This window comes from Oncorhynchus nerka, linkage group LG6 (genome assembly GCF_034236695.1).
Source record: "Oncorhynchus nerka isolate Pitt River linkage group LG6, Oner_Uvic_2.0, whole genome shotgun sequence".
In the NCBI taxonomy this organism is placed as follows: Eukaryota; Metazoa; Chordata; class Actinopteri; order Salmoniformes; family Salmonidae; genus Oncorhynchus; species Oncorhynchus nerka.
This window is the reverse complement of record NC_088401.1, coordinates 42,290,922-42,317,569: the sequence shown is the minus strand read 5'-3', so window position 1 is coordinate 42,317,569 and position 26,648 is coordinate 42,290,922. Positions and strand designations below refer to the sequence as shown.

At 40.2% G+C, this 26,648-nt stretch overlaps 2 protein-coding genes across 3 annotated transcripts in view; both read left to right on the top strand.

Moving 5' to 3' along the window:
• LOC115130458 (integrin beta-1-like) overlaps positions 1-7,513 on the top strand; it is a 47,140-nt gene extending 39,627 nt beyond the window's left edge. The window contains exons 16-17 of one of the 2 annotated variants that reach the window (XM_029661625.2): positions 3,627-3,704; positions 5,943-7,513. In XM_029661625.2, coding sequence (XP_029517485.1) covers positions 3,627-3,704 — 78 coding nt within the window. In that variant the 3' untranslated portion in view covers positions 5,943-7,513. The remainder of the gene's footprint in view (positions 1-3,626; positions 3,705-5,942) is intronic. The other variant, XM_029661626.2, reaches the window with a different exon arrangement.
• A 235-nt stretch (positions 7,514-7,748) lies between these two features.
• Positions 7,749-25,710, top strand: LOC115130457 (ras-related protein Rab-18). Its single transcript, XM_029661623.2, has 7 exons — positions 7,749-7,940; positions 10,112-10,167; positions 16,279-16,340; positions 16,763-16,835; positions 17,593-17,711; positions 22,027-22,093; positions 23,035-25,710. Exons 1-7 carry the CDS (start codon positions 7,873-7,875, stop codon positions 23,205-23,207), a joined length of 618 nt encoding a protein of 205 aa, XP_029517483.1. The 5' UTR covers positions 7,749-7,872; the 3' UTR covers positions 23,208-25,710.
• Positions 25,711-26,648: the final 938 nt, after the last annotated feature.

Sequence of the window (26,648 nt, the reverse complement as noted above, 5' to 3'; positions counted from 1 at the left end):
GGTGACTACATCATGAAGCTGGTTGAGAGAATGCCAAGAGTAAGCAGAGCTGTCATTAAGGCAAAGGGTGGCAACTTTGAAAAATCTCATGTTTTGATTTGTTTAACACTTTTGTGGTTACTACACATTTCCATATGTGTTATTTTATTGTATTTATGAGTTCTTCACTATTATTCTACAATGTAGAAAATAGTACAAATAAAGAAACCTTTCAATGAGTAGGTATGTTCAAACTTTTGACTGGTAATGTATATCTGTCTTTTCCTGGGAGTTGCTACAGAAGCCTAGTTTGGTTGGTGGAGTTCTGCTGCCATCTAGTGTCGTGTTAACCACACAGCAGGCAGAGGTTAAATTCCGGACAGCAGGGTGGTATTCATTAGGCACTGTTAGATTCTGGGATAAACTTGGAACATTGTTATACTCAAAAATATAGTATCTGACGAGGGAAAGAGACTGGTTTTTACATCAGAAGTTAATGGTTATCTGTAGGAGCCAGATGGCTTTGGAATGTGTTCGATGGACGTGAGGAAGTCACAGGATTGCTATAGGGGATACGGATGGACATCTGTGGATTAGGCACAGGGGTTGAGGTCAGGTCAGATCCCCTTAAGGGAGAAATTATGGTTTATTACCCTATTACTTCGTCTTCCTGTCGAACCATAATAAATGTAAGGATTGGAGAGAAGGAGGAGTGCCTAAAATTGGAGTGTAATACAGTGGGGCAAAAAGTATTTAGTCAGCCACCAATTGTGCAAGGTATCTCACTTAAAAAGATGAGAGAGGCCTGTAATTTTCATCATAGGTACACTTCAACTTCAAAAATCCAGAAAATCACATTGTAGGATTTTTTATGAATTTATTTGAAAATTATGGTGGAAAATAAGTATTTGGTCAATAACAAAAGTTTATCTCAATACTTTGTTATATACCATTTGTTGGCAATGACAGAGGTCAAACATTTTCTGTAAGTCATCACAAGATTTTAACACACTATTGCTGGTATTTTGGCCCATTCCTCCATGCAGATCTCCTCTAGAGCAGTGATGTTTTGGGGCCGTTGCTGGGCAACACGGACTTTCAACTCCCTCCAAAGATTTTCTATGGGTTGAGATCTGGAAACTGGCTAGGCCACTCCAGGACCTTGAAATGCTTCTTACGAAGCCACTCATTCGTTGCCCGGGCGGTGTGTTTGGGATCATTGTCATGCATGAAGACCCAGCCACGTTTCATCTTCAATGCCCTTGCTGATGGAAGGAGGTTTTCACTCAGTCTCACGATACATGGCCCCATTCATTCCTTCCTTTACACGGATCAGTCGTCCTGGTCCCTTTGCAGAAAAACAGCCCCAAAGCATGATGTTTCCACCCCCATGCTTCACAGTAGGTATGGTGTTCTTTGGATACAATTCAGCATTCTTTGTCCTCCAAACACGACGAGTTGAGTTTTTACCAAAAAGTTCTATTTTGGTTTCATCTGACCACATGACATTCTCCCAATCTTCTTCTGGATCATCCAAATGCTCTCTAGCAAACTTCAGACTGGCCTGGACATGTACTGGCTTAAGCAGGGGGGCATGTCTGGCACTGCAGGATTTGAGTCCCTGGCGGCGTAGTGTGTTACTGATGGTAGGCTTTGTTACTTTGGTCCCAGCTCTCTGCAGGTCATTCACTAGGTCCCCCCGTGTGGTTCTGGGATTTTTGCTCACCGTTCTTGTGATCATTTTGACCCCACGGGGTGAGATCTTGTGTGGAGCCCCAGATCGAGGGAGATTATCAGTGGTCTTGTATGTCTTCCATTTGCTCCCACAGTTGATTTCTTCAAACCAAGCTGCTTACCTATTGCAGATTCAGTCTTCCCAGCCTGGTGCAGGTCTACAATTTTGTTTCTGGTGTCCTTTGACAGCTCTTTGGTCTTGGCCATAGTGGAGTTTGGAGTGTGACTGTTTGAGGTTGTGGACAGGTGTCTTTTATACTGATAACAAGTTCAAACAGGTGCCATTAATACAGGTAACGAGTGGAGGACAGAGGAGACTCTTAAAGAAGGAGTCACAGGTCTGTGAGAGCCAGAAATCTTGCTTGTTTGTAGGTGACCAAACACTTATTTTCCACCATAATTTGCAAATAAATTCATTAAAAATCATACAATGTGATTTTCTGGGAAAAAAAATCTCATTTTGTCTGTCATAGTTGAAGTGTACCTATGATGAAAATTACAGGCCTCTCTCATCTTTTTAAGTGGGAGATTTTGCACAATTGGTGGCTGACTAAATACTTTTTTGCCCCACTGTATATAGTTGTGGTGGTGGAAACATGTTTTGTCTAATGCAGCTGTATTGATCCTCTGGGAAGAATTAAACTTGGTTAAGCTTTCATAGTGTCCGTTGAGTTATTTACTCTGAGAATTAAATTTTATTCTATCTATTTTGTGAAGTGCACCAGTCCCTCCTGCAGCAAAGCACCCCCACAACATGATGCTGCCACCCTAGTGCTTCATGGTTGGGATGGTGTTCTTCAGCTTGCAAGCCTCCCCCTTTTTCCTCCAAACATAACGATGGTCATTATGGCCAAACAGTTCTATTTTTGTTTCATCAGACCAGAGGACGTTTCTCTGATCTTTGTCCCTGTGTGCAGTTGAAAACTGTAGTCTGGCTTTTTTATGGCGGCTTTGGAGCAGTGGCTTCTTCCTTGCTGAGCGGCCTTTCAGGTTATGTTGGAGATTAGGACTCGTTTTACTGTGGATATAGATACTTTTGTACCGGTTTCCTCCAGCATCTTCACAAGGTCCTTTGCTGTTGTTCTGGGATTGATTTGCACTTTTCGCACCAAAGTACGTTCATCTCTAGGGGACAGAACACGTCTCCTTCCTGAGCGGTATGACTGCTGCGTTGTCCCATGGTGTTTATACTTGCGTACTATTGTTTGTACAGATGAACGTTGTACCTTCAGGTGTTTTGATGTTGCTCCCACGGATGAACCAGACTTGTGGAGGTCTACAATTTTTTTCTGACATCTTGGCTGATTTCTTTTGATTTTCCAATGATGTGAAGCAAAGAGGCACTGTGTTTGAAGGTAGTCCTTGAAATACATCCACAGGTACACCTCCAATTGACTCAAATTATGTCAATTAGCCTATCAGAAGTTTCTATAGCCATTACATCATTTTGGGGAATTTTCCAAGCTGTTTAAAGGCACAGTCACTTCTGTAAACTTCTGACCCACTGGGATTGTGATACAGTGAAATAATCTGTCTGTAAACAATTGTTGGAAAAATGACTTCTGTCATGCACAAAGTAGATGTCCTAACTACTTGCCAAAACTATAGTTTGTTAACAAGGAATTTGTAGAGTGGTTGAAAAACCAGTTTTAATGACTCCAAGCTAAGTGTATGTAAACTTCCGACTTCAACTGTAGAAAGGGAATCTTCCCAGCACTCTTAGATGATTCTCAACTTCTGAGCCTCTGATCCCGATGTAGAAATACTTCCTTTTTTTAACCTCTTTTCCATATATCATTGTTTCAGTCCTTCTCATTTGTCTTTACCCATGATTTCATTTCATTCTGTCTCTGTTTCTCTTCTGTTGTTTCTTTCCTGTTCTGAAATGTCTGTCCCACTCTCTCTACCCATAGCAAGACAATCCTATATACAAGAGCCCTATTAATAAGTTCCAGAATCCTATCTATGGACGTAAAGCTGCGGTTCTATAAGTTTGTATTTACTTTCTCTCTCGTCTGTTTTCATGCATGGGTTTCCTGTTTGTTTTATTTGTGTGTTTCTTTGTGTTTGTCAACGTACTGTAAGCTGTCACTATTTTATCAATCTCAATATTTCTGGCTTTCCTTTGGTCACTCTTTGGGCCAAGTAAGTCAGTTGAGGAAATTGTACAGACAGATCCACATGATGGTATATTAAAACCAACAATAAACCCATATACTGTAAACTGTCCCCTCTGTTAACAGTTTGACTAGAGGTAAGTACTGTAACAGGTCATCACATATAAGCCTATTACACTTCAGTTTAACCGCAGTATGTACGTTGTGTCATATTTGAAGCTATGATTGAAATGGCATGATGTGTCAGAGACGTTTGTTGTTATTTCTTCTAACAGTGTTACCTGGATGACAACACACGAATCCTCACTCAAAATGACACCAAGATATCCATATGATGGCATGATCTTTCCAAAGAATGCTTGATAATGATTTGATATTCTAAATGGGCTCGGATTTTGTTGTGGGTTATTTTTCCTCATAAATTGCAACTTTTGTGTTATGACTGACATGTTACATACAGTGGGGCAAAAAAGTATTTAGTCAGCCACCAATTGTGCACGTTCTCCCACTTAAAAAGATAAGAGAGGCCTGTAAATTTCATCATAGGTGCACTTCAACTATGACAGACAAAATTGGAAAAATAATCCAGAAAATCAAATTGTATGATTTTTTTAAAGAATTTATTTGCAAATTATGGTGGAAAATAAGTATTTGGTCACCTACAAACAAGCAAGATTTCTGGCTCTCACAGACCTGTAACTTCTTTAAGAGGCTCCTCTGTCCTCAACTCGTTACCTGTATTACTGGCACCTGTTTGAACTTGTTATCAGTATAAAAGACAACCTCAAACAGTCACACTCCAAACTCCACTATGGTCAAGACCAAAGAGCTGTCAAAGGACACCAGAAACAAAATTGTAGACCTGCACCAGGCTGGGAAGACTGAATCTGCAATAGGTAAGCAGCTTGGTTTGAAGAAATCAACTGTGGGAGCAATTATTAGGAAATGGAAGACATACAAGACCACTGATAATCTCCCTCGATCTGGGGCTCCACGCAAGATCTCACCCCGTGGGGTCAAAATGATCACAAGAACGGTGAGCAAAAATCCCAGAACCACACGGGGGGACCTAGTGAATGACCTGCAGAGAGCTGGGACCAAAGTAACAAAGCCTACCATCAGTAACACACTATGCCGCCAGGGACTCAAATCCTGCAGTGCCAGACGTGTCCCCCTGCTTAAGCCAGTACATGTCCAGGCCCGTCTGAAGTTTGCTAGAGAGCATTTGGATGATCCAGAAGAAGATTGGGAGAATGTCATATGGTCAGATGAAACCAAAATAAAACTTTTTGGTAAAAACTCAACTCGTCGTGTTTGGAGGACAAAGAATGCAGAGTTGCATCCAAAGAACACCATACCTACTGTGAAGCATGGGGGTGGAAACATCATGCTTTGGGGCTGTTTTTCTGCAAAGGGACCAGGACGACTGCACCGTGTAAAGGAAATAATGAATGGGGCCATGTACCGTGAGATTTTGAGTGAAAACCTCCTTCCATCAGCAAGGGCATTGAAGATGAAATGTGGCTGGGTCTTTCAGCATGACAATGATCCCAAACACACCACCCGGGCAATGAAGGAGTGGCTTCGTAAGAAGCATTTCAAGGTCCTGGACTGGCCTAGCCAGTTTCCAGAACTCAACCCCATAGAAACTCTTTGGAAGGAGTTGAAAGTCCGTGTTGCCCAGCAACAGCCCCAAAACATCACTGCTCTAGAGGAGATCTGCATGGAGGAATGGGCCAAAATACCAGCAACAGTGTGTGAAAACCTTGTAAAGACTTACAGAAAACGTTTGACCTCTGTCATTGCCAACAAAGGGTATATAACAAAGTATTGAGAAACTTTTGTTAATGACCAAATACTTATTTTCCACCATAATTTGCAAATAAATTCATTAAAATTCCTACGATGTGATTTTCTGGATTTTTTTTTCCATTTTGTCCATCGTCCATAGTTGAAGTGTACCCATGATGAAAATTACAGGCCTCTCTCATCTTTTTAAATGGGAGAACTTGCACAATTGGTGGCTGACTAAATACTTTTTTGCCCCACTGTATATAATGACTGTAAATTACAATTCTAACATTTTCTTCTTGTTTCTCTTGTGCCTTCCAGGGAGAAAATCCCATCTACAAGAGTGCTGTTACGACGGTGGTCAACCCCAAATATGAAGGCAAATGATGGAGTTTCAGGTCTCCCAGAACAACACTGTATGCAAATATAGTTCTAGGGCATGAGAGGTATACGGTCTTTGGTAATTTCTTCTTCTTGTCGCTTCAGTATTATAACGTTACATTTGGCCACTACATTTGGTCTTCTTACTAACAGTTTATTTTCTATGCAATCATTGTCTTTTAAAATGTACAGTTAGTTGTTAAGTGTATATACTTTAAGGTGCTTTTTTTTCTTGAAGAATTGGTTAGAAATAAGGTTTTTGCCACAGGACTGGTATGGGCCACGGGTTGTGCCTTTCAGAGACCATACCCATATGGGCACAGAGAGTACTCTCTTTCTGTTCATGGACTTGTTATTATTGTGCCATTGAGTGTCAAACAGCACCTGAGACTAAAGCATACCAATATTTTGCATTGTGGCTGTGAAGTATTTTTTCAACCATAGGGTACATATGTAGTAAACATTGATTTTGCCTTGCGATAGACTAGCATCCTGTTCAGGGTGTGTACTTGTATATCAACCTGCCTCACACTACAGAAACAGGAGATGGGCTCCTGTCATATGGGCCGTTCTGGCTCAGACAGGGCTATATCCTTATTAATTTGTGGATAAGAGACATCCATCAAGCATGATTGCAAGAATCTGGATTCATCATTAGGGGTAGTTTTTAAAGATCACATAAATTCTAACATAGTCATCAGGTAACATGTGCATCCCAAATGGCACCCAATTCCGTTTATAGCGTGCTACTTTTGACCAACACCCTATAGGCTTCCTGGTCAAAAGTAGTGCACTACATGGGGAACAAGGTGCTATATTTGGGACGCATTACATGTAATGTGTGAAGATGTGCTAAGAACTAATACATGGAAAGCATTGATGTTTAGATGTCAAAGGTTATTGCACTATTGATGAGAACAGGTTTTGCCTTGCAAAATGACTGGGGGAAAAAATCAATGATTTCATATAACTGTCATAAACAACCTATTTTAAAGGGATTGAAAACCACTTGTATTAATGGGATAAAGAAATGTAAATCACTTAATTACATAATCAATTGACATGCATTTGTGACAAAATTAGAAATTTCATTTATTTTTTGTATAATTTAGTTTTATTCTATAAGATTTCAGTATTCAACCTCAGGTCCTTTTCTGTACTCATTACTAGCAAAGCCAAATATCTGCCTTCTTTGCAAAGCCTTATTCCATGTGTTTCATGTTGATCAATGTTAAACAAATTGTAAACTTTGTTCTGAAGACATACTGATTGATACAAGTTAGCTTGTTTTAATCTGTTGTTTCCCCCTTTTGAAATCATTGGGCTGGGGTAACCCCTCATCTGCAGTGCTTGTGTAAAATCAGTATTAAGTGAATGGCCTCTTGGAATTGTTTTAAAATACAACTCCTCAATACCATATCTTGTTTTTAAAGTGCCTTTTATTTCAATATTATGTTCACTTTTCCCAATGCTGTTTCTGAATTTATTTATTAAAAAGTACCTAAATGACATGGAATGCTTATTTTATTTTAGCTTTGCTACATTGGTTCTAGAAAGAGGAGGCATGGTTTGATCAAAGATACTTGTAACTCGCTCCTTCCTCTCTGTGGTTTTATTTTAAACAAATACATCATATTTGGCCTGTTAATCAACTATATTGTTGTGAAAATCAGTTTGATACTTAAGCAAAGTTAGATGTGTAACTTTGAAAAGAAGAGAACTCGCTCAACATTATACCGGGAATCTACCAAGGAAAACCGGAAGTACGAGAAGTGTTGGTTGTCTTATCATTCAGCTCCCCGGCTGACAACACTTCTGGGTTGTATTTTACAGCTACCCGTTGAATTGAAACTATACATAGGATAGGAAGATGGAAGACGACGTTTTGACAACACTGAAAATATTAATAATTGGAGAAAGTGGCGTTGGGAAGTCCAGGTAAGAAGGCTACAGTAACCAACTGACGTTAGCTCAGTGAAGTTGTTGTAGAGCTAACTGTTAGTCGGGACGATTAGCTAGGAGCTATTGTTGTCTCGTTTAAAAATATGCCCAATAATTAAACGTCAATATTTTGTCAGTTAAGCAGAGGTTATCAACAAAGCAAAAACGAATGTATATTAGGGGACCACAGCGAACAGGCTAATGTAACACACTTGTTTGCTATCCCACATCAGTTAGCTAACAACGTTTGCTAGCATGGCTGCGTGGAACGTTTGTGTTTAAGTGGAGAACAACTAGGGTGGCTGTAATTACATATTTTCACACAGTTTGACAAAGCAAATGTATTGATCTACCTTCAGTAGTCACATCAGTAAGTGATTTCACTTATTAGGAAAAGTGTCCGCGAAGTGATAAACTCTGCTGTCATATGAGGCAGGGTTTAACTATAGTTATGTGTCCTGAGTGAGAGTGATAATATACTCAACAGATAATATAATGTTAATGGATGCTATGTTGGCAACATATGTTCCAATAAAATTTTTTATAGAATGTTGTTATTATGCAATGGTTGGTGCCAACATGTACCAAGCTGTGTATATCTTTGGCTCTTAGACTGCTAGAAATAATTATGTTATGTCTGAGTATTGTTAGTTCTTGAAAACTCTCCCTACAGATCTCAGCCATTAGCTTCGCCCACGACTGCCTCATGTGAACTACAATCCCGATATTGTTTTTTTTATGTTTAGAACCCTCATTAATCATAGCTTGCGATATGGCTCAGCGAGAAAGAATCCTTAAAAATATACACTTACTGTAGCAGTTTTGCACAGATACATACATCTCTGGGTGCCTCCATCCACTGAAACTACACTTCCCACACAGGTGTTAAGAGCATGCAAGATAGCTAATTAGCATAGGTGGTCTCGTCTTTCTTCTATTTTCCATAAACAAGCACTGTAACATGGAGATATGGCCATGTGGGACCAAAATGGTGTGTATCAATTTAACCCCTTTTCATCTTGCTAGAATGAAAGATGAGGGTCTTAACAAAACTCTAACATCTAACATGCTCACCACCCACACCAGATGCGATCAGGATATGCAGGTTGAAATATCAAAACAAACTCTGAACCAAATATATTTATTTGGGGACAGGTTGAAAAGCATGAAACATGTATGGCAATTTAGCTAGCTATATTGTTGTTGCTAGCTAATTTTTCCAGGGACATAAACATTGGGTTGTTATTTTACCTGAAATGCACAAGGTCCTCTACTCCGACAATTAATCCACAGATAAAAGGATAAACTGAGTTCGTTTCTAGTAATCCCTCCTCCTTCAGGCTTCTTCTTTGGACTTTATATGGAGGTTGGCAACCCACTTTAAGGTGCACTACCAACTGGACTGCGGTGTGGACCTAGGTCTTCTGCCTAGGTCTTCAAATCATTAGAAATATCCCTAGCAGAGAAGAGGTTTCATTCTACCAGACAAATTGGCATGTTGCACTGCTAGGCTAACCGCATTGCTACTGAGGTATCAGGCTACTGAGACATAAAACAATGATCAGTCATTGCTCTGACATTCTACCTGATGAAGCAATTTGTTATGAATATGGATGAAGGAAGTTAGAGTATGGTTGAATAAGAATATTTGAGCATTAGGCTATTATCTGTGTTTGGGTTGACTGGAAATAAGAAGGATTAGCTACATCATTAGCACTGTGATTCAGTTCCTAGCACTTGATTAGTGACTCACAACTGATCACTGACCCTCTGACCATGCAGCAAGTAATGATGTAATCTGATGTCTGGTTATTGTTGTGTTGAATATGTAGGCCTTTGTTCTCATGTCCAATCATTTTGCAATAAATAGACCTGGGGGGGGGACTCCAAGTAGCTCCCCAGGGCAGGGCTGATTTTCATTTAGCGATATCTAGGCAAATTGGAAACCAAACACAGACTCTGTACAATACCAGTAAAAGTTCCGTTGGCTATTTGACTTTGTGGAGTTTGCCCTAATTTCAAATGTGTTATGTAGGCCTACTCTAAAAACTCTGTATAAGGGTTGACTCACATATTAAATTAAATGTTTTCTACTTATCGGCCATAGAAGAGACATGGTAAGGTTTCATCAAGTTCCCTGTTAATGTCTTTTGTTTCTTTTTTTGCAGTCTTCTCTTGAGATTCACAGATGACACATTTGACCCGGAATTAGCAGCAACAATAGGTAAGTCATTTCTTACTGTATGAAGAAAAAATAAGTTGGGTTGCCTAAAAGTTAAATAAAAAATGTATAACTTGTACTCACTAACTAGTATTCTGAATCAAAAGCATAGATTTACATTTACATTTACATTTAAGTCATTTAGCAGACGCTCTTATCCAGAGCGACTTACAAATTGGTGCATTCACCTTATGACCTCCAGTGGAACAGTAGTGCATCTAAATCTTTTCAGGGGGAGGGGGGGTGAGAGGGATTACTTTATCCTATCCTAGGTATTCCTTAAAGAGGTGGGGTTTCAGGTGTCTAGATAATATCACAACTATTTGAAATGTAATACTCTCTAAATTCAATAAAATGTATTTGATACGACCCGGTCTACAGTGAATGAGTAATTCATCTGATGGTGAAATACATGGTTTGGGAAAAGGATCATTCTTTCCTTCACGTATCTGGAAATTATATCAGAATAGCAAACAATTAGACTCTTCAAAGACACCCCAATTATTATTTTCAGGTAGCCTTGAGACAGTTAACAGCCAGGAGTGACTTAATGGAATAAGTGCAAGGCAGGCAAAAATTCATAGCGCTATTGATACTGGGATGGGGTGACATGAAAACCAACGTTTTTTTTAATAGCTTTTTTTTAACTATAATGTGATTTCTCTGAAGTTATTCTGACTGCACAATGTAGTCTTTGTTGAAACAACCATACATGCCTGTGGATTCCCAGAGAGGTAAGCATGCCTCACTCCTATTTTACTTGGCCAACTTGATATATTTGCCAAACAGATGTCCCCATAGAAGTCTAGCTACGGAACTCCCCACATTGACACAAGTCCCTTGTGATTTGTTGCTGAAAACCACTCAATTCCTGCTTCCTCTCTTTTTATAAAGCAGGGGTGTCAAACTAATTTCATGGAGAGCCTAGTGTCCGCAGGTTTTTGTTTTTCCTTTCAATTAAGCCCTAGACAACCAGGTATGGGGAGTTCCTTGCTAATTCATCAATCAAGTACAAGGGAGGAGTGAAAACCCGCAGAGACACCGTAGAATGAGTTTGACAGCTGTGGTATAAAGCAACGGGGTTGTTCCATTTCATCAAGCATGACACCTACCATCTGATTGTTCTGAAATCACTTCTGTAGTTTAGATAAGTTTAGCATTCCTGCAACATTACTTTGATGAAATATAATTTGATCTCTGAGAAATGTAGCTAATTGATTGCACCCAAATTGGCAATTTTTAAAGAGGATTCATATAATATCCAATAAATATACTACCTAACATCTGATTTGGACCAAGAGTTAGACATGAGGAATCCAAATAAATTGTCAAAAGCCACCAATGATCTCCCCACACCAATCCCAACCCAACAACAAGTATATGGTATCAGTTCTCTATGTCTGACAAATAGTATGGAGCTTCGGCTCACAGTATTGTTGCTTCCTCCTATGTAATGTATAACCAGTGAATTTGGTGATGTTTTTTTTCCCCTGTTCAGAGAAATGAGTTATTGAAGATGACTAGATGGTGCTGTTCCGGGCTGATTTTTTTTAACAACGTTAAAGGGATAGTTCATCCAAATAAAAAAAGGACATTTGTTTCTGTAAGCAAGGTATGACAGTAATCCATGCTTTGGTTTTGTTTTACGCTGTTTCAAATGCAAATCATCCTAAACTATCTAAAAATGTATCTAAAAAAAATCTTTAAAAATCAGGTGGTTTAATTTGCCCCCCCCAAGTTTTTGAGAGAAAAAATACACTGCTCAAAAAATGAAGGAAACACTCAAATAACACATCCTAGATCTGAATGAATGAAATATTCTTATTAAATACTTTCTTCTTTACATAGTTGAATGTGCTGACAACAAAATCACACACAAAAATTATCAATGGAAATCAAATTTATCAACCCATGGAGGTCTGGATTTGGAGTCACACTCAAAATTAAAGTGGAAAACCACACTAAAGGCTGATCCAACTTTGATGTAATGTCCTTAAAACAAGTCAAAATGAAGCTCAGTAGTGTGTGTGGCCTCCACGTGCCTGTATGACCTCCCTACAACGCCTGGGCATGCTCCTGATGAGGTGGCGGATGGTCTCCTGCGGGACCTCCTCCCAGACCTGGACTAAAGCATCCGCCAACTCCTGGACAGTCTGTGGTGCAACGTGGCATTGGTGGATGGAGCGAGACATGATGTCCCAGATGGGCTCAATTGGATTCAGGTCTGGGGAACGGGCGGGCCAGTCTATAGCATCAATGCCTTCCTCTTGCAGGAACTGCTGACACACTCCAGCCACATGAGGTCTAGCATTGTCTTGCATTAGGAGGAACCCAGGGCCAACCGCACCAGCATATTGTCTCACAAGGGGTCTGAGGATCTCATCTCTGTACCTAATGGCAGTCAGGCTACCTCTGGCGAGCACGTGGAGGGCTGTGCGGCCCCCCAAAGAAATGCCACCCCACACATTGACTGACCCACCGCCAAACCGGTCATGCTGGAGGATGTTGCAGGCAGCAGAACGTTCTCTACGGCGTCTCCAGACTCTGTCACGTCTGTCACATGTGCTCAGTGTGAACCTGCTTTCATCTGGGAAGAGCACAGGGTGCCAGTGGCGGATTTGCCAATCTTGGTGTTCTCTGGCAAATGCCAACCGTCTTGCACGGTGTTGGGCTGTAAGCACAACCCCCACCTGTGGACGTCGGTCCCTCATACCACCCTCATGGAGTCTGTTTCTGACCGTTTTAGCAGACACATGCACATTTGTGGCCTGCTGGAGGTCATTTTGCAGGGCTCTGGCAGTGCTCCTCCTGCTCCTCCTTGCGCAAAGGCGGAGGTAGTGGTCCTGCTGCTGGGTTGTTGCCCTCCTACGGCCTCCTCCATGTCTCCTGATGTACTGGCCTGTCTCCTGGTAGCGCCTCCATGCTCTGGACACTACGCTGACAGACACCGCAAACCTTCTTGCCACAGCTCGCATTGATGTTCCATCCTGGATGAGCTCCACTACCTGAGCCACTTGTGTGGGTTGTAGACTCCGTCTCATGCTACCACTAGAGTGAAAGCACCGCCAGCATTCAAAAGTGCCCAAAACATCAGCCAGGAAGCATAGGAACTGAGAAGTGGTCTGTGGTCCCCACCTGCCGAACCGCTCCTTTATTGGGGGTGTCTTGCTAATTGCCTATAATTTCCACCTGTTGTCTATTCCATTTGCACAACAGCATGTGAAATGTATTGTCAATCAGTGTTTCTTCCTAAGTGGACAGTTTGATTTCACAGAAGTGTGATTGACTTGGAGTTACATTATGTTGTTTAAGTGTTCCCTTTATTTTTTGAGCAGTGTATATAAAATAAAAACACCAATTATTATGTAAAAACACCAGTTATTTTAATTTTGGAAATCTGTTCCCAAGTATTCTGTCGAATAAAAGCGCGTGATCGTATACAAATGTAAGGTTTGAAATTATCATGTTTTAGTCAATTATTATTATTATATCTTTGTGATTCTTGCTGTGAAATTGCAGTCTATAACGGATTTGTAATTATGTTCCGGCCCCCCGGAACATATATGAATTCTATCAATTAAAATGGACAATTTGAGTGCAATCAATTAGCTTAATTTCTCAGATCAAAATAATGTTGCAGGAATGCTAATCTTATCTATCTAACAAAATAAACAATTTCAGAACAATCAGAGATGATGGTTCACTATAAACTTGTCATATTGGCATAAACATTCCGAGGTCTCTGTAGACATCTTATTTGAGAGTTGCTCTAATTTTGTAGCAGCGTGTTAAATAAATCTGTATTGGAACACATGATTTGTATTGCCCATTTGACATTAAATAGAGCCAACCAAATACAACTACCTCCCTATTATTCAACAACTACTATGGTGATGAGAAATTCAGATGAATATCTCATAAAGAGCCTAAAAGCAGAACCTCAGACACTTTATCTGTAATCTATTAACCTGGGGAAAATACTTGGCACTGCTACTGACTTGGTGCCTTTGGCGGCTGTTCACTATGTTTAGGGCCCTATAAAACCTGCATTGCGGACACAATCCAGACATTAAAATGGAATTCAACTATATAATTTTTTTTATTGAACTTACTTAAATCAACTAAATATTTTAGAATGATTAGAAATGCATTAATTTGTCAAGTTAATCATTAGACAAGAACAAAATACATCAGTGACTTGTATTTTTTTTGCAACTTTCTGAAACTGCACAGGAATGCCTCTATCTGTGTATGTGTGTGGTGCTAATGATATCCTTCTGGTAGAGATGGAAAGGCTTTCCCATTAACCTTCTCAATTGGAATGTTAACTTCAAAGTAGCCAATGCCTACCTGTCAGAATGATGATATGATTATTTGCATTTGTTTTTCAAACCAATTACATGATCGCTACAGAAACATTGTCGCATCCCGGAGTTTCCTCTTTACTGTTGACGCTTAGACTGGTGTTTTGCGGGTACTATATAATGAAGCTGCTAGTTGAGGACTTGTGAGGCCTCTGTTTCTCAAATTAGCCATTCTAAAGTACTTGTCCTCTTGCTGAGTTGTGCACCGGGGCCTCCCACTCCTCTTTCTGTTCTGGTTAGAGCCAGTTTGCGCTGTTCTGTGAAGGGAGTAGTACACAGCGTTGTACGAGATCTTCAGTTTCTTGGCAATTTCTCGCATTTCTCAGAACAAGAATAGACTGACGAGTTTCAGAAGAAAGTTCCCTGTTTCTGGCCATTTGAGCCTGTAATCGAACCCACAAATGATGATGCTCCAGATACTCAACTAGTCTAGAGGGACCGTTTTATTGCTTCTTTAATCAGAACAACAGTTTTCAGCTGTGCTAACATATTTGCAAAAGGGTTTTCTAATGATCAATTAGCCTTTTTAAAATGATAAACTTGGATTAGCTAACACAACGTGCCATTGGAACATAGGAGTGATGGTTTCTTGATAATGGGCCTATGTAGATCTTCCATAAAAAAATCAGTTTCCAGCTAAAATTGTTATTTAGAACATTAACAATGTCTAAACTATATTTCTGATACATTTGATGTTATTTTAACGGACAAAAATGTGCTTTTCTTCAAAAACAAGTACATTTCTAAGTGTGTGTATTAAAATATATATATCCTTTTATTATTTTAACCCTCCCCTAATTGGAGTAAACTAATGGACAACAACACTTAGGTATCTACTTCCAGCTTATACACTACATACATTTTACGAACACAGTATGTTTTACAATATGCTGTGTGAGTAAAATGTATATAGTGTGGTGAGTCAATTGTTGGGTTGATGATATATCAATCAAATACTGCATCATGGCACTTGGTGAACTATTGTAGTGTGTGCTAAACACCACGGCCTGTAGGCCGGCAGGACTGTTTAGTGTAAATTGTCAATTGCTACGCGACTGGCGACAGAAGTGGAGCGACCCTGCTGGGCTCAGAGAAGAACGAATGGCCATGATTGACAACCTCCTGGGTCGTGGGGTGTAGGAAAATGGGAGGCTGATGTCCTTAACCCCCCTCTGTTTTGGATCTTGTCTGGGGCCTGGTCCAGACAGAAACAACTCCATCCCGGTGATATGTTTTTCTTGATAAATCTTTCAGTGTGTGCTAAAACTATGGGCAATACCTCCAGCCAAACGCTTCATGCCATGTGCGCTGAAAGAAGCCATAGAAGAGATTTACTCATCGAGTGTGACGAGCACAGCGCTGTTATTTTATGTAAATGTATTTCTCGTGCCGAACGTAGGGGATTTTCAAGAATGAATCATTACACTTCTGAGCAATGTCACATGTGGAGTTTTTGTTGTATTGAAAGCTGCTGTATTTGTTTGATCTTTGCATATTAAACCACATATTCCCTGTGTAGTTTTAAATCAGGACTCACATCATAATTTAAGTGCACAAGGCTGAAACCCTGTCTTGACTAGTGGAAGGGTTAGTTTGAGTTCAGACACATATTTTGTGGTATGTAGGCCTATGAATGTTTTTGACCATTTTAAATGAATCACATATCATCATACTTCTTCTTGATTCATATTATTGGCGTATATGACTTGTGTGATGAATCATCTGTGAAATGTTGTGTGTGTTCATGCAGGCGTTGATTTCAAAGTGAAGACCATTTCAGTGGATGGGAACAAGGCAAAGTTGGCAATATGGGTATGTATTCTTCTGAACTTAGAAATTCAGACTGGTAAGGAGCTGGTTTGGGATGCACATTCAATTGTATTGTTGTTGACAGTTCTACCTCCTAGGTATGTGTGTTTTTTAAGGTTTAGTTAAAAAAATTATCACATTGCTGAATTCCCATTCTTTCCGCTTAAAATGTTGTTCACTAAATGTCCACAAGATAGCGATCATGTACAGCATTCTGAGCACCAACCATCAATGATAAATGGCAGTCAAATGTATCTTTATGCTTTAGTCCTGGTCCTGCATCACTTGTTATGCTTCTGTCCTAGTCACACCACCATATCTTCCTCCCCATGTGTCCAGAGCATGATAGCTGAGAGGGTTGTGTTTTGATGTGCCCAGAGCTGTTATGGTCCAGACTCCAGAGCTGTAATGGTTGTCTTTTGCAGGACACAGCTGGCCAGGAGCGTTTCCGAACCCTGACGCCTAGTTACTACCGGGGCGCTCAGGGAGTCATCCTGGGTGAGCAAACACCTTCATAATTCAGACGCTTTAGACGCAGTCAGCCACTGTTGGTCCGGACAGCCGCCATAAAGACAGTGATGGATTTTCATCCTGTCCTCTTCCTTGCTCTCTGGAACAGACTTTACGACTCTTAACGCTAAAGCAGACATCCTCCGAAGCACACAATGTGTGGAGGCTATGACTTAGTGGTTAACACCACGGGTGAAGTAGAGCTCCCATTCGAAATGAAAGTAGGTATCTTTTTCCTCATCCTGGAGTTGCACAATTCCCAGGTTTTCCAGAAATCATGTTTGAAAATTCCCTGTATCAGGAGGGCAAGTTAGCAGGAAATCTAGGAATCCTCCAACCAGGCTTTCTGAAAAACTGGAATTTGGGTAAAGTTACTGGGATTTTGCAACCCTACCTCATAATTTTAGTACCTATTAAGACCAGGACCAGTGTTGTAACTCACTATGTTGATACACAGGTCAGGTAGGGCTGTTACGGTCATGAAATTATGGGGAATGGTAATTGGATGACAGTAATTGGCCAGCCTGTCTTCAGTCAGCTGTTCATTCCCCAACAGTTATGGCTGTGCCAGCCCTAAGCTTAGGCCTATTCAATTATGTAAAACATACAGATTCTGGTGTTTTTTATATGTCGGGTTATTGTGGAACAGTTTGAAAGGTCAAGTGGCCCCCCTCAGTGACAGTATGTCCTGCAGCCTTCTGGTGATGTTTCTGACCGAGCATCTCGTCTCTTATCTCTCCCTCAGTGTATGACGTAACACGACGGGATACTTTCACCAAGCTGGACAACTGGCTCAATGAGCTAGAGACGTACTGTACAAGGAATGACCTCGTCAAGATGCTGGTCGGGAACAAAATTGATAAGGTGAGTCTGTATGTGTGTGTATATAAATACAGTGCCTTGCCGAAGTATTCACCCCCCTTGGCGTTTTTCCTATTTTGTTGCATTACAACAAATTTGGATTTCATGTAATGGACATACAAAAATAGTTCAAATTGGTGAAATATTATTATTATTATTTATTTTTTAAATGGTTCTTGCATATGAAGCCCCTAAATAAGATCTGGTACAATTACCTTCAGAAGTCGCATAATGTATTAAATAAAGTTCACCTGTGTGCAATCTAAGTGTCACATGATCTGTCACATGATCTCAGTGTATATATATATACACCTGTTCTGAAAGGCACTGGAGTCTGCAACCACACTTGGCAAGGGGCACCACCAAGCAAGCGGCACCATGAAGATCAAGGAGCTCTCCAAACAGGTCAGGGACAAAGTTGTGGAGAAGTACAGATCAGGGTTGGATTATTAAAAAAATATCCAAAACTTTGAACATCCCACGGAACACCATTGAATCCGTTATTAAAAAATTTAAAGAATGTAGCACCACAACAAACCTGCCAAGATAGGGACGCCCACAAAAACTCACGGACTAGACAAGGAGGGCATTAATCAGAGAGGCATTAAAAAAGACCAAAGAAACCCTGAAGGAACTGCAAAGCTCCACATCGGAGTATCTGCCCATAGGACCACTTTAAGCCGTACACTCCACAGAGCTGGGCTTTACTGAAGAGTGGCTAGAAAAAAAGCCATTGCTTACAGAAGAAAATAAGGAAACATGTTCGGTGTTCACCAAAAGGCATGTGGGAGACTCCCCAGACATATGGAAGAAGGTACTCTGGTCAGATGAGACTCAAATTCAGCTTTTTGGCGATCAAGGAAAACACTATGTCTGGCACAAACCCAACACCCACACCTCTCATCACCCCGAGAACAACATCCCCACAGTGAAGCATGGTGGTGGCAGCATCATGCTGTGGGGATATTTTTCATCGGCAGGGACTGGGAAACTGGTCAGAATTGAAGGAATGATGGATGGCGCTAAATACAGGGAGATTCTTGAGGGAAACCTGTTTCAGTGTTCCAGAGATTTGAGACTGGGACGGAGGTTCACCTTCCAGCAGGACAATGACCCTAAGCATACAGCTCAAGCAACACTCGAGTGGTTTAAGGGGAAACATTTAAATGTCTTGGAATGGCCTAGTCAAAACCCAGCCCTCAATTGAGAATATGTGGTATGACTTAAAGATTGCTGTACACCATCCAACTTGAAGGAGCTGGAACAGTTTTGCCTTGAAGAATGGGCAAAAATCCCAGTGGCTAGATGTGCCAAGTTTATAGAGACGTATCCCAAGAGATTTGCAGCTCTAATTGCTGCAAAAAGTGGCTCTACAAAGTATTGTCTATGGGGGGGTGAATAGTTATGCACGCTCAAGTTTTCATTTTTTTTGTCTTATTTCTTGTTTGTTTCACGAAAAAATATTTAGCATCTTCAAAGTGGTAGGCATGTTGTGTAAATCAAATTATCCAAACCCCCCCCAAAAATCAATTTTAATTCCAGGTTGTAAAGGCAACAAAATAGGACAAATGCCAAGGGGGGTGAATACTTTCGTGTGTGTGTGTGGATTTACACTTCATGGAAGGAAATCAGTCAATTTAAATAAATAAATTAGGCCCTCATCTATGGATTTCACATGACTGGGCAGGCCGTGGGTCAGCCTGCGAGGGCATAGGCCCACTCACTGGGGAGCCAGGCCGAGCCAATCAAAATGAGGTTTTCCACACAAAAGGGCTTTATTACAGACAGAAATATTCCTCAACACCCCGGGCTCGGATACACGTACAATTTTCTAAAACTACATTGGATTTGGTTTATGGTAGAGAAATTAACATTAAATTCTCTGGCCGTACCTCTGTTGGACATTACTGCAGTCAGCATGCCAATTGCACACTCCCTCAACTTGAGACATCTGTGCCATTTTGTTGTATGGCAAAACTGCACATTTTAGTGGCCTTTTGTTGTCCCCAGCACAAGGTGCACCTGTGTTATGATCATGCTGTTTAATCCATTTTGATTATCTTGGCAAAGGAGAAAAGCTCACTAACAGGGATGTAAATGAATTTGTCTACAGAATTTGAGCGAAATAAGCTTTTTGTGCATATGGAACATTTCTGGAAGCTTTTATTTCAGCTCATGAAAAATAGTAACAACACATTACATGCATTTTATATTTTTGTTAAGTATAGAGTTTGTCAGATCAGAGTGGTCTGGAATCAGGGAGAAATGTGTTAGTTTATAATTTACAGGTAACAAGGGATTCCGTCCTGAGAATGACAACACATACTTTATTGCATACATTATACAATTTGTGGAATGCTTTCTATTTACGTATGAGGGTAACACTTTACATTAAGTTTTTATTTTATACCTATGTAGTAATCCAGTAAATACTACAATAACAACTAGGGATGCACAATATATCGGTGAACTTATCGGAATCGGCCAATATTAGCTAAAAATGTCAATCGGTATAGCCCGATGTTAAAAGCCGATGTCAATGCTGCAGTGCATACCTATATAACATTGGTGGCGTAATGACGCCACGTAAAATTTTGTGCTACACGTGCAACACAATATTCTTAACCTAGCACCAGAATGTCTGCTGTGTGGATCGAGCAGTCATTTGACACATTAAGAACATTTCAGCGAGACCACTCATAGGTGAAATCCATTAAAGCCAAGATAATGGAATTCCTTGCCCTTGACAATCAACGGTTATCTGTCGTGGGTAATGTTGGCTTCCGCTGACTGGTCAAGCACCAGTACACACTACCATGTGTGCTATTTTTCAGATGTTGCCCTACCGGAGTTACACAGTAATAGCGTCACTGCTATAAGCTTCACGACATACATACTATGGAACACCGTTTGGGTCTTTGCGTGTCAAAAAATATACAGTAGCACTGTCAAAGCTGTACAAAAAAAAGTCTGCAAACACCGGCCAGAAACGATGTGTTTACAATACCGCGTTGGTAATAAAGCATCATTTGTTTGACCGCAACTTCTTGGGCAGCTAGCTTTAGCTTAGTACATAGCTAGCACCAATACAACCAGCCTGAAAACAATGACCAGTAGAAACTGCAGTCATTTTCATTATTCTTAGCAATGATTTAGGAATCCATGTGACCTAAGTATTAGCTAGGTTGCCACTTGTTGTTCTCCTATTGAAATTGAACTTCAGTTCATGAAAATAAATAACTAGCCAGCTACTTAGCCCAAAGCTAAGGTTATAAACAGCCAGCTAGCTTCATCTGGCTAGTGAGGCTTGACCGGACTGGTTTATGTGTTGTGAAGCTAGCCACAAGGATTAGGCCCAATAGTGGAGTATTTTTTTTTTTTTTTTTACTAATGCTACTGAAAAAATATATAAAAAAATATATTTTTTTTTATGACCAGCACTGTTGGTGCAACTTTACTAGCATTATAGCATATGAATCGTTGTGCCATATGAAATACAAAATGTACCATTGTTGAATTTATTTAACCTTTATTTAACTAGGTAAGTCCGTTAAGAACAAATTCTTATTTACAATGACAGCCCAAATGACACTGGGCGAATTGTGCGTCGCCCTATGGGACTCCCAATCACGAGACGTGATGTGATACAACCTGGATTCAAACCAGGGACTGTAGTGATGCCTCTTGCACTGAGATGCAGTGCCTTAGACTGCTGCATCCGTGTGTGTTAACTATTTAACTGTACTAGAATGCTTAGAAGGCCGCAAAAAAACATCTATATTGTTATCGTTTTCTTTCTCCAAAAATGTCATATCGGTGCATCACTAATACTACATGGGTATGTTACCAATTTGAGCTGGAATGTATTGTTAGTAATATTACCTCCCCCATCCAGTTGTGTCCCATTAAACTGAACTGAGAGAAGAGGTCTTGGTGTGTAATGTCCTCATCATATTTTAACACAGCCCGAGCCCATGTGGCCCACAGCAGTGTTTTTAAAAATGTTCACATGTTCTCTCTGGGTTTAGTTCTATAAGTTTGTGTTCTTTTAAACATATAATTACATTGAAATGTATCCTGCTGCCTCTGTTGTATTCATGTCATGCTCATCTTCCACCATTATATGTCCTTGGTTGTTGTTGTTGACCCTGTAGTAATAACTTGAGTAGACATAATTTACAGTACTGTGTAGTACTAGCCTTTGTCTGTGGGACTGACTGGACTACTATGTTTCCTGTATTTCCAGCCCAGTCATATTCCCCATAGCTGACAGGTATGCCAGACAGACCTCATAAAAGATTACTATTCTTTGTTTTAGGAAAACCGTGAACTAGACAGGAACGAAGGCCTGAAGTTTGCAAGAAAACATTCCATGCTGTTTATAGGTAAGCCAGGAGCTGAGAAGATTCCCCTCTCGAACTGACCCGGGGCATGAGTTATCGTAGACCGTTATGCAGGGGAATCTGCTTTTTGGATATCTCTCATACTTGGATTGAAATGTTTGCCTAGTTCTATTTTTAACTCTTTTTTTTGTCCTCTGTCTAACACTTTTTCACATTGATTCATGGCCAAACCCTCCGCTCTTGTGGTTAAATTTTCAGGATTTATTTGAATACAGCAATTTAATGACTTTTGAAATTAGTGTACATTTACCACGTTTTCGCCTAGATTTAGTATTACATATTTTAGATCATTTTCATATGATAACCACACACGCTATGTGTTATAGAGCAGTGAGACCAACATTGGAATAAATAATGAATCAGAACAGAGATACCAATCTACCAATCCGGAGATACGGCTGTTTTAGTAACTGCGTCAACTACTTTTTTTCTCTCAAATTTAAGAAACAATAATGTTGACCACTTTCCCAACAAGTAAGACAAACTAGTGTATGAACTATTTGTCCATGTCTTCGCTATTCCATTCAGCAATCAGAACAGAAATAAGTTCTACCAATCAAGAGTTTATGGCTATTTGAGTAACCGCAATGTTAAAATATTTTATTTTAGCTAAAATAACTTCCTGATGTTGAAATTATCCAATGATGGCACAGGGGAGCACATTCTAATTAAGCAATAAGACTCTGTCATGAATATAGTCACGGGTAAATGGAGTTGTTGGGCCCTATGCACAGGGGAGGCACACAAAGAATCTTCAACAAAATGACACATTCTGGTTTCAGTATATTTTCAGCGTCTTGCGTTGCAGCTGTGGAGTTCAGTAGCTAGAGGAGATGAAGAAGCAGCCAGTCACTGACTGCAGCCAGTCGGTGTCCTTTCTTCCTCCTCTCTCACACTTTGTTTTTCTGTCTCGTGTGGGCCAGAGGCCAGTGCGAAGACGCGAGATGGGGTGCAGTGTGCGTTTGAGGAGCTGGTTGAAAAGATCATCCAGACGCCGGGACTGTGGGAGAGCGAGACGCAGGGCCGAGGAGTCCAGCTGGGCAGGCAGGACCAGACTGCAGGGGGTAGCTGTGGGGGCTACTGCTCCTTGGTGTAGACAACACATACTCACATACATATACAAAAATCACATACACACACACTTGAAAGACGCCCTACCAAACACTAATGGCTGATGTACTTTGAAGAGGACTATGAAGGCTGTGGTATTCAGACTACTTCCCCCATCAGCCCCTGAGGTGTGGTGTGAAGCAGGGCTGCTCCTGACCAGCACCCTAAGCTTCCTGGCTGTGATCATTCATAGGGACATTGCTGTTTGCACACTTCCTGGTATCATGGCTATAATGCTTTTTATAAGTCGTCTTCCCTGTCTTTCTGTCTGTCTTTGTCCACTGACCGGAATTGAGAAAATTAATGAGTGTATGACTTGGTAATGAATAGTGAGGAAAAAACACTACCATCAATAGCACATGGGGGTATTATGCTTATTTAGCAAGGATTTTTTTTTTATTATCACCTGTTCTATTTAATGTTTTTTTTACAAATGTTCTTTGCCCTCCCCTCTTTGTAGATTCCTCCTATTTTCTCTCCCTTAGCACTTTGTTCCTCTTAGCAAGGCAAGCACAACCAGTGTGGGTTGGCTGCAGAGCTGATTCTCTGGTGTATCTGCCCTGTGTGATCATGAAACCTTTGTCATCCTCCAGTGCTCACTCTTCTAACAGCCTTGTGTTTTATAGTCTTATCAGCCCAAGTCGTCTTGTATTCCCTTTCACCACTCAGTCCCACATAATGAGTCTCTCTTTTGTCCACAAACCTATTTTGTTCAAAAGTAATAGTTACGAAGTTTCTGGAATGAAGTTTTACTACTTTTATTGACTTGGACTTAAAACTTTCAGCGTGTTTTTGAAGGGTTTATAAATCAAACATATTGGCAGGCACCGGGGGGTGGCTTTCCATTGTGTGTGTAATGAAAAAGGAACTAAACGAACGAACGCTGCTGTTTTGTTTCTAGTTGTTCTAATAGCCTGTTTGGTCACAGCCCATCTGCCACTCACACAGATGATATTAGTAATATCAATGCTATAGCCTAGCTTCAGCTTTTCATAATTCATCCCTATGTGGAGTGGGAAAAAATACAAAAGGAAAAGTGTTTTATATTAAAGAATACAATGAGTCATATGGGTGTTTCCATTGAAATCTGAAATTAAAGCGGCTTAAACCCTGTACAAATGTTTTTTTGCAGAGTTCTCTTTCTCCATTTATACTGTTCAATCCAACTCCAAGCAAAATACATTTTTCAGCATTTTGATTAATTTCTATATTTCCTGCACTTTTATTATAATTTCCCCTTTGTGCCACGCAGGATGATATGGGGGGAAAATATAGGCCCAGTTAATTGGTGAACTGTTGGAGTGATGGAAATGTAATGATTATTCTAATTCTATAATTGAAATATAGTGGGCAGCACCTTGAATACATTGTTTGAAATGACGAATGAATAAATCATAGGAATTATTAACAGGCTAGGAACCCAAGTGTTGGTCAGTGTTTCCAGGTGAACCTAATTAAATGTTACATTACATGTTTTCTAGCTAGCCAACATATTCATGCTTCGCCTATTCTTCTCTGATAAGATACCGTTAGCAACTTACACAAATAATTTTAGCAACACCTTGCTAAGAAAAGACAAACTAGTAGGTGGTAGTTTGCAGACAGTAAGATACACAAACTAATACTGTATAGAACGCTTGTGGAAAGCAGCATGTCAAGCAACTGCTCTCTTAAGTGATGGGGCTTGGCTTAGTGTGGTTAGCGGCATGCAGCAGATGGAGAGAGACAACTCAAGTAAAAAATAGAGTAAACTATAAAAAATTATGTGACCCGGAGTTAACAAACCAAACATAGAAATACCATTATAGAAGGTAAAGTAAAAACTTAAACTGGTAAGTGCATCAATACCGGTATTAAGTCAAATACGGTATACCGCCCAGCCCTGCTTGAGGGCCAGAATGTGTTTGGGAAATGTAGTTTTGGGTGGCCATACCTATCACCTATATTTGTGGCAGTAATGACAGATGCCTTTACAGTGTATCTAATCAGAATATCATTATTTCTCATCCTTAATTGCATGAGAATTCTTTTTTTATTCATGTTTAGTCTGGGAATGACTTGCAGAGACATTTGGTTTGTGTCCCAAATGGCTCCCTATTGCCTGTATAGTGCATTACTTTTGACCAAGCTGGTCACTCCTATTTCGGACACAATCTTGGACTGTATGAACCACACTTACACAACACTAGTTAGATTTACCTGCATCCAGAACCTTCCAAACAGGTTTATAGAGTATACTACATTGGGATATTATATAATCTATTTGTCCTGAACTAATGTCTGCTTTATGATTGAATCAGACTAACTCTTGAACTAACTCTTGTTTTGTTTTTTTGCTTGACAGCATATAAACACATTGTAAATGAATGTGTGTACTTAGGAATTCTATCAAAAATAATTCCTGTATGGATTGTACAATTTTTAATGTATCCATATTACAATTATAAAACCACACTATGTATTATGTGAATAAAATGCTTTTTAAAGGATTCTGAAGTTAATGCTTATTCCTGCCCGAGCTAAGGAGCCTTCGCCTATTGTAAAACAAAGTGCCAGATCCTATTAACTTAATATAAATCTTCACACAGTAATTGTACTTTACCTCATCCAAGAAGTCTTCGTGGAAAACGACCTAGACTACTTACCATGTTGGACTTGGAAATGTCATAATTTGGTGAGAGGAAGTTTTTTCTTTTTTTCTTGCCTGTTTCATTTTTTCAGAATTTGAATTCCTAAGTTTTATAGATACGGAATGGAGACGTAGATACGTAGAAGTGTGTTTGTTTTAAAAACAGTCCAATGACTCTTCCGTTGGCTCCCAGGCCTGTGATGTATCTAAATCATCTTTTGGGCAGAGGTTCAGGAAACAGCACTACGGCAATAACTCTTTTACCCTGGTGCGGTGGGTTTGACTGGGATGTGCATCATTCCTGTGTGATTATGAAAGGGCTGGCAGAGCTGACCGCTACCCGCTAACCTCCGTTCTCCTCACCGCTCAGCAAAGGCAGTTAGTCTCAAAATATGTCTCAGTCAAACACCAACACAGACCTACGACATAACGGAATGTCTGTAGCATCAACAGAGACCTAGCCCGTACATAATGTAGCATTCATCTTATTCTCAACCTAAATATCTGCTTTATTCCACAGAATAGAGGTTGCCAAGGCAGGCACTGCTAACTTCCAAATAGAAGGCACATTTGTCCCAGAGGGTGCTCACCCACCACCAACCTCAAAACCCAGACCTGAGTTCAAATAGTATTTGTTTCCAAAAACACAAACCCTGTCCATCTTGCACTCTCCAGGCAGACCTCAATCAATTGCGCAAAGTATTTAAAAAACGAAATAAAACATATTTGAGCACTATTAAAGAAGAAAGGGTCTAAACCATCTGACCCAGATATTTTGGGGGGGGTCAAGTTTAAGGA

Bases quoted from the DNA above. Each gene is read 5' to 3' on its own strand.
- LOC115130457 (XM_029661623.2), top strand. From the start codon at position 7,873: ATGGAAGACGACGTTTTGACAACACTGAAAATATTAATAATTGGAGAA. The intron at 10,168-16,278 runs GTAAGTCATTTC...GTGTTCATGCAG, and splicing joins GGAATTAGCAGCAACAATAG to GCGTTGATTTCAAAGTGAAG. The intron at 16,836-17,592 runs GTGAGCAAACAC...TCTCTCCCTCAG, and splicing joins CGCTCAGGGAGTCATCCTGG to TGTATGACGTAACACGACGG.